The sequence below is a fragment of the Salvelinus sp. IW2-2015 genome, unplaced genomic scaffold (assembly GCF_002910315.2).
Source record: "Salvelinus sp. IW2-2015 unplaced genomic scaffold, ASM291031v2 Un_scaffold1382, whole genome shotgun sequence".
Lineage (NCBI taxonomy): Eukaryota > Metazoa > Chordata > Actinopteri > Salmoniformes > Salmonidae > Salvelinus > Salvelinus sp. IW2-2015.
Window position 1 is genome coordinate 25,609 of NW_019942872.1, and position 11,096 is coordinate 36,704.

The 11,096-nt window shown below is 41.3% G+C and overlaps 1 protein-coding gene across 1 annotated transcript; it reads left to right on the forward strand.

Annotated features, from left to right (window-relative positions):
* Window positions 1-565: 565 nt before the first annotated feature.
* Window positions 566-10,188, forward strand: LOC112070647 (E3 ubiquitin-protein ligase RNF115). Its single transcript, XM_070439062.1, has 8 exons — window positions 566-857; window positions 2,129-2,187; window positions 2,456-2,516; window positions 2,617-2,852; window positions 6,188-6,260; window positions 6,363-6,456; window positions 6,753-6,868; window positions 7,218-10,188. The coding sequence occupies exons 1-8, from the start codon at window positions 780-782 to the stop codon at window positions 7,341-7,343; spliced, it is 843 nt and encodes a 280-aa protein (XP_070295163.1). The 5' UTR covers window positions 566-779; the 3' UTR covers window positions 7,344-10,188.
* The last annotated feature ends 908 nt before the right edge of the window (window positions 10,189-11,096 follow it).

Here is an 11,096-nt window from a genome sequence, read left to right on the forward strand (position 1 = left end):
CATAGATTAGGGCCTAATTTATTTATTTTAATTAACTGATTTCCTTATGAACTGTAACTCAGTCAAATCTTTGAAATTGTTGCATGTTGCGTTTATTTTTGTTCAGAGTACTTTAAAGGGCCAGTTTACCTGACACCAAATCCTGGACTAAAAAGCATGCTCAATTTACAATCTCCATTGAAATCTTTTTTTTAGTCCACGACTACTAAACTTCAACTGTGACCGTTAAAAACTGTTTTTATTTTACCAGTATATTCTGTTGTTTTGGATAGTCTCATTGGTTGGCCTGTCATGTAGCCTACAATTGCAGATTTTGCTTCAGCTATTTCTTTCAAGAATCAGTCTTGTGGTCATTGATGCAACAAGTGAAATCGGTTCTGTATTAGAGCAGTTTACATGTCATGTTTATTGGCACAATGTTTTGTTGTAAATGTTGACGGGACCCCTAGCCCTATGTATAACCTAGGCTATTGCAACATTGGTTAGAAGATAGCTGCAATAATCTCAAATAGCAACACTTGGTTGAAATTTGAGCAGTATACATTTGATATGAATCACCTCAGGGAAATAAGATTGGAGCAGTCAGAACACTATGTTCACTAGCAAATGTTAATTTAAAATCGGGAAAATATCTTGAACAAATGGTAGCCTATAGTAAAAAAAAATATGTAAAACTATCCTATGGACTGGACTGACATGACCCTTCTGACAAATGCCCCTACGTCTTCCGTCGGCTTGAGCTACCATACAGACGTCAGTGACTGTATGCTGCCGTGAAGATGGCGGAGGCTGCGGCGGCACCACAAAACCGTTTTTTCTGTCACTGTTGTAAAGGTGAAATCGACCCTAAACTCCCGGTGAGTTGACAGAAGTGATTTTCTTCCTTCCTTTCCCGTCCGGTTCTGGACCGACGTTTCTGTATCAATATTAGCTAGCAACGCCTCCCGAAATACATTCTAAGAAAATAAACATTTTTATCTGAAACTGAATGTGATTGATAGAATAGAATATTGTCATTACTAAAATACAACGTTATAAGTGTTGTTGAATGGAGTGCGCGCCGTTAGATAGATTGGTTGTTGCGAAGAAATCTTGTGATCCAAGTTTTGGGTTTGCTTCGTTGCCATATTTAGAAGCACTACTGTGTCACCAGCTAGTAGTCGCAAGTGTCAACTGCATGTGAAAAACATTATTGCCACGTTCAAGTGATAGTCGGAACTAGGAAACTCGGAAACTTTCGAGTCGCCAACTGGTTGAACTCGGCTCGTGTAGGCTACTACAAACAGTTAGCAAGTCGGCTATTTCTGAGTTTCCTAGTTCCGGCTGGCATGTGAACGCGACATTTACATGGAAGGGGATGGTGCTGTGGCAGGCAGGGTGTCTCTTGTCGGTACACCACCAGCCGCACCAGCGCGTTTGTCGAGCAGCTGACACATTATTATTTTTTTTAACATTGACATGAACGCGCATCTTGACGTAGTGGACTTGATACTGTCAAGTGTGTTCCTTTTGTATTTTCATGTTATGTAAGGGGCGCAACTTTCACTGGCGATGGGGACATGTCCCCCCCACATTCTGAAATTGCATTTTTGTCCCACCCAGTTTTATTATTGGAATGTGATACAAAACGTGACAACGGTGTGTTTTAGTACAATGCGGACGCCCCTGAGCGACTGGATAAAAAATGTATAATAATTATTATGCCCTCCCCACTTCTAAAACCAAAGTTGCACCCCTGTGTTATGTCATCATGATTTTAAATAAATAAAATATGAAATCAAATGTTATTGGTCACGTACACATATTTAGCAGATGTTATTGCAGGTGTAGCGAGCTTGTGTTGCTAGCTCCAACAGTGCAGTAGTATCTAAAAATTCTTCACAACAATACACACAAATCTAAAAGTAAAAGAATGTAATTCATTAATAAATAAATATTAGATTGAGCAATGTCGAAGTGGCATTGACTAAAATACAGTAGAATAGAAAACAGTACATAAACATGAGATGAGTAAAGCAGTACACATTATTTGAACATTATTAAAGTGACTAGTGTTCCATTGTTAAAGTGGCCAGTGATTCCAAGTCTATGTATATAGGGCAAATAGAAATTGCATTTTTTTCTCAAGGAATTCACATGCCCCAGGTGTGAGTCCGATTTCATTGAGGAGGTGACAGAAGACTCCAGGTAAAGTGTTCAAATCTGTGCTGTTTGTTTGCGTGCTGTTCTGCATATAGGGGCCTATAGTATAGGGGCCTATACTGGACTTGCAATATCATACTATTTTAGGTACAGTATTATGTGCAATTTCAGTTTCTGATATATCTGATATAATAATATACTGTACATTAGACTAATTCAATGAAAATAGTTTTACTTAAAAAAATATTGTATTTGCATTTCTCTTAATGTATTAATTTACAATAATTGAAATAACTTTGTCATTGTCTTTCAGTCTCTTGGAGAACAGCAGCACTGCAGAGGCCAATGATGATGCAGGCACACTCTTTTCAGAGGTACCTGAATGTCATCCCAAGTTCTCTTTGTCTTTCTCTATCCTTTTCCCCTGTCTTAAACTTTAATCTGAATGTACTGGTCTGCTCTCCCTTCTCCAAGCTGTGGCAGCTGCTGTTTATGGAACGCTCTGCTCTTCTCTTGGATCCCTCCACCTCTGAGTCTGAGTCTGACCAAAGCCATCTACAGGCTGCCACAGTGGAGGAAGACGTAGAGGGACCTTCTGAAGTGCCTGTGGCCTCTATGGGAGGCACAGATCCTTTAGTGCCTGAAGCGGAACGCCCCTCTCGTCCGCCTAGCCAGGGGAGGCGACAGTCCCACACGCCAGCAGTGGAGGGGTTAGTGGAGATGACCAATTACTTATCACTGATCTTGATCTGTCTACGGTGTAACATTATTACCTTTATCCACTCACTCTCTATTAGCTACCTTTCATGGTTTTGCCCCATGCCAAAAGGTCCAGGCAGGTATAGCTGATGGCTTTTATTTCAGTTGGACGTCAAGCCACCTTAGTGGCAACGACCACTGATTTTGCAATGTTATCTAGCTCTCCATGTCAGTTTTTAGGAAGCTATTCCCACTCGACTCAAGAGCCTGTATTGATATTGAGACATTGTACTGTTGTATAATAACATCATATAACATGATTAGACTAATGGTGTTATATAATCAAAGTGGTCCAAAATTAAATATTTCCCTTCAGTTTATCACAGAATATCATTTCACATATTAACAACAATATACACTGCTCAAAAAAAAAAGGGAACACTAAAATAACACATCCTAGATCTGAATGAATGAAATATTCTTATTAAATACTTTTTTCTTTACATAGTTGAATGTGCTGACAACAAAATCACAACAAAAAATATCAATGGAAATCAAATTTATCACCCATGGTCTGGATTTGGAGTCACACTCAAAATTAAGTGGAAAACCACACTACGGCTGATCCAACTTTGATGTAATGTCCTTAAACAAGTCAAAATGAGCTCAGTAGTGTGTGTGGCCTCCACGTGCCTGTATGACTCCCTACAACGCCTGGGCATGCTCCTGATGAGGTGCGGATGGTCTCCTGAGGGATCTCTCCCAGACCTGGACTAAAGCATCCGCCACTCCTGGACAGTCTGTGGTGCAACGTGGCGTTGGTGGATGGAACGAGACATGATGTCCCAGATGTGCTCAATTGGATTCAGGTCTGGGGAACGGGCGGGCCAGTCCATAGCATCAATGCCTTCCTCTTGCAGGAACTGCTGACACTCCACACATGAGGTCTAGCATGTCTCTGCATTGGAGGAACCCAGGGCCAACCGCACCAGCATATGGTCTCACAAGGGGTCTGAGATCTCATCTGCGGTACCTATGGCAGTAGGCTACCTCTGGCGAGCACATGGCAGGCTGTGCGGCCCCAAGAAATGCCACCACCACACCATGACTGACCCAACGCCAAACCGGTCATGCTGGAGGATGTTGCAGGCAGACGAACGTTCTCCACAGCGTCTCCAGACCTCTGTCAATGTGCTCAGTGTGAACCTGCTTTCATCTGTGAAGAGCACAGGGCCAGTGGGCGAATTTGCCAATCTTGGTTTCTTGGCAATGCCAAACGTCCTGCACGGTGTTGGGCTGTAAGCACACCCCCACTGTGGACGTCGGGCCCTCATACCACCTCATGGATCTGTTTCTGACCGTTTGAGCAGACACATTTGTGGCTGCTGGAGGTCATTTTGCAGGGTTTGGCAGTGCTCCTCCTGCTCCTCTTGCACAAAGGCGGCAGGTAGCGGTCCTGCTGCTGGTTGTTGCCCTCTCTACGGCTCCTCCAGTCTCCTGATGTACTGGCTCTGTCTCCTGGTAGCGCCTCATGCTCTGGACACTACGCTGACAGACCACAGCAACCTTCTTGCACAGCTCGCATTGATGTGCCATCCTGGATGAGCTGCCTAGCCTGAGCCACTTGAATCAGATGGGTTGTAGACTCCGTCTCATGCTACCTGAGTGAAAGCCCGCGCAGCCATTAAAAGTAAGCAAAACATCCAGCAGGAAGCATAGGAACTGAGAAGTGGCTGTGGTCACCACCTGCAGAACCACTCCTTTATTGGGGTGTCTTGCTAATTGCTATAATTTCACCTGTTGTCTATTCCATTTGCACACAGCATGTGAAATGTATTGTCAATCAGTGTTGCTTCCTAAGTGGACAGTTTGATTTCAAGAAGTGTGATTTTGACTTGAGTTACTTGTGTTGTTTAAGTGTTCCCTTTATTTTTTTTGAGCAGTGTATTTCAACACTATTCAACTATTTGGTCCTAAAGGTATTATGTTATTACACTGTAACTACTAATTCTATTACATTATATTACATTGTTATTACAATCAAGTAGGTATTCTCTTTCTACAGGGCTTCAGATGTATTCATACCCATGATTTATTCCCCATTTGTTATGTTACAGCTGAATTCAAAACGGAATAAATCATAGTTTTTTTCTCAGTAAACACAAACCCATCAGTGAAAACTGTTTTTAGAAATGTTTGCAATTGTAATGAAATACAGAAATACTGTATCTCATTTATATTTAGGTATTCACACCCCTGCAATACATGTTAGAATCACCTTTGGCAGCGATTACAGCTGTGAGTCTTTCTGGTAAGTCTCTAAGAGCTTTCCACACCTGGATTGTACAATATTTACACATTATTCTTTTAAAAATTCTTCAAGCTCTGTCAAGTTGGTTGTGGATCATTGCTAGAACAGCCATTTTCAGTCTTACCATATCATTTTCAAGCCGATTTGAATCAAAACGACAACTAGGCCACTTCAGGAACATTAAATGTCGTCTTGGTAAGCAACTCCAGTGTATATTTTGACCTTGTGTTTTAGGTTATTGTCCTGCTGAAAGGTGAATTTGTTCCCATTGTCTGAACAGGTTTTCCTCTAGGATTTGCTTCTGCTTAGCTCTATTTTTTATTTTTTTAAACGTCTAGCCTTGCTGATAACGTGATGCAGGCACCACCAATATCGAAATATGAAGAGTGGTATCTCAGTGATGTGTTAGATTTGTACAGAGATAGGTAGTCATCAAAATCATGTCAAACTATTATTGCACACAGAGTGAATCCATGTAAACTTATGTGACTTGTTAAGCAACATTTTTACTCTGAACTTATTTATGCATGCCATAAAAAAGGGTTGAATACTTATTGACTCATAGACATTTCAGCTTTTCATTTTTAATTAATTTGTAACAAATTTCTAAAAACATAATTCCACTTTGACATTATGGGGTATTGTGTGTAGGCCAGTGACACAATCTCAATTTAATCCATTTTAAATTCAGGTTGTAACCAAAATGTGGAAAAGTCAGGGGTGTTAATACTTTCTTAAGGCACTGTAATGTGCAAAATAGATTGACTTCTCTGTTTATTTCTTTAGTATTGTGGCAGCAGTTTTTGGCTGGTCTGTTTTGCCAACAATGGAAACTCAGGCTATCGCACCAGCTGCACTGTAAATAAGTATATTTTTAATCTCAATAATTTTATTTTTCATTACTTTGACTCTTTTAAGGCATGTTAAGCATCTCTCTCTCTTCTCTCTCCTCATCTCTCTCCTCTCTCTCTCTCTCTCTCGTGCTTCGTTCTCCTCTCTCTCTCTCTGTCTAGTCTCTCACTCATTCACTCTCAGGTCTGGCATGCTCCATTCAAATCCAGGGGACTATGCCTGGGGTCAGGGAGGTCTAGACGCAGTTATCACAGAGGTCAGTGCTCTAACCAGGCGCAAAATCCAGGCTTTAATCATGGCAGCACGCTGAGTCACAATCTATCTCTGTTTCTTCATTTCTCAATTTCCTCCACTCTAGTTGTTAGGTCAGTTTGAGGGCACAGGACCACCTCCTGCAGAGAAGGAGATGATCTCATCCCTCCCCACAGTCAACGTCTCTCAAGAACAGACAGGTGTGTTCCAACCAAGCTGCAACACCAAACCCATAGGCTACCACTCACAGCATTTATGGGACTGGAGGGTGTGGATCTTGCTCAGTAGTAGTGTAGAGTATACCACCTGCAAAATAGATTCTCAAAATTGTGACAATATTTAGTTTTATTCTGAAAAAGAAAAGGTGAGGTGGTCTTTACCCAGATAAGCACCCCATTCAGAAGCCTTTTAGTAGTGCCGGCACTACTAGTCAATGTTCTCTCTCTTTATTCTAAAATGTACACAATGAATGAACCCCCCCATGCCTCTTTCTCAGATAGCAGACTGGAGTGTCCAGTATGTAGGGAGGAGTACTCCATGGGAGAGTCTGTCAAACAGCTGCCCTGCCTCCATTATTTCCACAGTGACTGCATAGTGCCATGGCTTGAACTGGTAAGCAGGGGAAGGGTTGGCTGGTGGGGTTTACAACACCACTGTATTTCATTTGTCATGGAAGGTTAGTGAGTGTGTCACTGAGGTCACATATACTGTCTTGAGGTAGGGTATTTGGTTATATTGTTCTGGAGGTAACCGTGTGCCACACACAAAGGGGTGGTTTCCTGGACCCAGATTAAGCCTAATCCTGGACTAAAATGCAAGATCAATGGAAAATCTCCATTGAAAGCACTTGTTAGTCCAGGATTAGCCTTAAACCGTCCCACAGTGCTCAGAAGTATTGAGACTTAACTTGTAATGTTAAGCATGTTTTGTCACGTCTCACATTTGTGTATCTCTCCCACAGCACGATACCTGTCCTGTGTGTCGTAAAAGTCTTGACGGCGTCGACCAGAGCATCCAGCCCCCACCAGAACCCCCAGAGCCCCTCTCCATCAGGACAGACCCTCAGGAGGAGAGACAGGCTATTTGAGGATTAGGCCTCCCTCTTCTACCTGTCTGGCATCTCTTCTTCCCTTTACTCCTGAACGAGGCTCATCTCTATCCTCATGCCTCATCTTTGACCATGCGTTTATTGAAGGGACATATTTCAATTCAACTGTGCCTCATTGTCAAAATTCAACTCTCCTCAAAAATTCACTTCACAATGCATTTACTAGGGAACTTTGATTGACTTTAAAAAGATCCAATATGCCTGCAGTATCACCTCACCTGTAAATGGTTCCAACTGTTTTCTGACAAAATGTTATGGATTCGATTTGTCCCTTCGTAGTGGTATTTCCCGCAGTGTTCTGATTGGCTCTCATTTTGTATTCAAACCACATGAACTGACATCCTTGAGCCACAGGGAAGTGACAAATGTGATGAAATTCAATAAATTGGGGGAAATCCTAAAAGGTGAGCTGAACTCACTCTTGCGTTGAAGCTCTGGGTTAGATAATTTGCCCACTGTTCTCTCCGGCATCTTTGGTTGCGTCCCAATAATCTCTCCTTTCTCCTGAAGGGTACACTTGTTCACTTCATGGATTTGAAAGGAAATGACTGGTATATGGAAACTCCTTCCAGTCCATGAATGCTACACCAATCCAATGCTTTTACATTTGTGGGGACTAGTGAACGAGTGCACACTTCCGTAGGAAGGAGAGGTTATTGCAGATTCAAATAATCAAAGCTGGATGATTAGTTGATTATTTGAGGGCAAAAACCAAAATGTGTACCCCTTGAGGTCCCCAGGGCCGAGTTTGGGAAACCCTGGGTTATTGGAATGAAAACACTGAGAATCTCAATTGCATACTCCTCACGTCCTCGCCTCCTTATCAAAACCTATTGGAGGAGAAGGTCAGAGGGGCGGGACATCTGGCTTTCTCATCCAATGGGTTTTGAGGATGCAAGGAGAAGACGCGAGGAGTACGCAATTCAAATTTTCCCGTCTCCCGCTTCCTCTTAATCTCACATAGCAGTATTTGTTAATAATGTCCACCTCTCTTTATGGCCCCAATTAAACCCTAATACTGTGTTCTTTACACTATCCACTTCCTTCATGTTCTAACTTTATGCACTTTTCTAATGCATTAGTCTTTTGCCTCTTTCAATCATTCTGTTTTTAATACGTACAAGTCACAGCAAAATAATAAATATGTTTTTAGTATTTGATAAATTATGATGGGCCTATATATGTATTGGTATGTATATATGATATATGTGTATATACATGTAGAGTACCCGTCAAAAGTTTGGACACCTACAAATTTAAGGGTTTTTCTTTATTTTTACTTTTTTCTACATTTTAGAATAATAGTGAAGACATCAAAACTATGAAATAACACATATGGAATTATGTAGTAACCAAAAAGTGTTAAACAAATCCAAATATATTTTAGATTTGACATTCTTCAAAGTAGCCACCCTTTGACTTGATGACAGCTTTGCACACTCTTGGCATTCTCTCAACCAGCTCCATGAGGTAGTCACCTGGAATGCATTTCAATTAACAGGCGTGCCTTGTTAATTTGTGGAACTTCTTTCCTTCTAAAGTGTTTGAGCCAATCAGTTGTGTTGTGACAAGGTAGGGGTGGTATACAGAAGATAGCCCTATTTGGTAAAAGACCAAGTCCATATTATGGCAAGAACAGTTCAAATAAGCAAAGAGAAACGACAGTCCATCAGTCCAACTTTGAAAGTTTCAAAGGCTTCAAGTGCAGTCACAAAAACCATCAAGCGCTATGATGAAACAGTCTCTCATGAGGACCGCCACAGGAAAGGAAGACCCAGAGTTACCTCTGCTGCAGAGGATAAATTAATTAGAGTTACCAGCCTCAGAAATTGCAGCTCAAATAAATGCTTCACAGAGTTCAAGTAACAGACACATCTAAACATCAACTGTTCAGAGGAAACTGCGTTAATCAGGCCTTCATGGTCGAATTGCTGCAAAGAAACCACTACTAAAGGACACCAATAAGAAGAAGAGACTTGCTTGGGCCAAGAAACACAAGCAATGGACATTAGAATGGTTGAAATCTGTCCTTGGTCTGATGAGTCCAAATTTGAAATGATTGGTTCCTACCGCCATGTCTTTGTGAGACGCAGAGTAGGTGGATGGATGATCTCTGCATGTGTGGTTCCCACCGTGAAGCATGGAGGAGGAGGTGTGATGTGTGGGGCTGCTTTGCTGGTGACACTGTGATTTATTTAGAATTCAATTCACACTTAACCACCATTCTGCAGCTATACACCATCCCATCTTGTTTTCACTTAGTTGGACTATCATTTGTTTTATCAACAGGACAATGACCCAACACACCTCCAGGTTGTGTAAGGGCTATTTGACCAAGAAGGAGAGTGATGGAGTGCTGCATCAGATGACCTGGCCTCCACAATCACCTGACCTCAACCCAATTGAGATGGTTTGGGATGAGTTGGCCCACAGAGTGAAGGAAAAGCAGCCAACAAGTGCTCAGCATATGTGGGAACTCCTTCAAGACTGTTGGAAAAGCAATTCCCGGTGAAGCTGGTTGAGATAATGCCAAGAGTGTACAAAGCTGTCATCAAGGCAAAGGGTGGCAACTTTGAAGAATCTAAAATATATTTTGCATTGTTTAACACTTTATTGGTTACTACATGATTCCATGTGTTATTTCATAGTTGTGATGTCTTCACTATTATTCTACAATGTAGAAAATAGTAAAAATAAAGAAAACCCTTGAATGAGTAGGTGTGTCCAGACTTTTGACTGGTACTGTATATGTTTGTTAACGAATACATCCGATTGGCAATGAGGTGATAAGATTGAAGATAATAAAAATGGTCAAATTCATAAAGCAGGAGTGAAAAGCAGTGTCATTGAATACCACATGTCCTTCACTCTACCCATTGAGCGCCTAGTCCCAGATAATGTCCCAAATGGCACCCTATTCTCTACACTGCACAACTTTTGCCCAGGGTCCATAAGGGCCATATCCCAGTCCCGCTTATTTTAAGACAAGGACTAATGATATGCAAGAGTTTGCATGATCGAACTAAATTGACTAATTAAAATTGAATTAAACGCTTTCTATTTTTAACAAAGGCAACTGGATTATAATTCTAAACAGACAGATTTACATCCCGCCTCTAAATTTGAGTCCCACGGGAGTCTAGACGCTTAATTTTGGATAAACATATCCAAGAGCGCACACAAACACTGCCTTTCGTTTTCTCGTGCAAGGTTGTCAATTATGCATAATAATAGGTCAGTTTGGCTATATTACACAGAGACAACATGAAAGTTGAATCTCTTATTCCAGTTCATGTAGTGCATTGCTACGCCGTTGTTGCAGCAGTTCTTCATTTCACTTTAAGAATCAAAAGACAAAAATAAAATAATAATAGGGGCATTTTGTGTAACACCGCCTGGAGAAAGTGTCTAGTAGCCTACCATACGACCTCTGCCTCCTCCCTCCCAGGTTCGCATTAGATAACACAGGCACAAAGTAAATTGGCTATATTGTAAAAATCTTTGAAAACAAAAATGTGCTTTTTGGTCTTCATTTAGGGTTAGGCATAAGCCTAGCAGTGTGGTTAGGCTTAGGTTTAAAATCAGATTTTAAGAAGATAAATTGTAGAAATTTATATTTTTGGCGGGGTTCATGACTTTATGTCTGTCTTAACTAGTGACGACCCTCACCCCGCTGCCCGTCTCCTTCCCTCCCTCCATGTGTGACTGAGAATGCCCGTGTTGTACTGACAT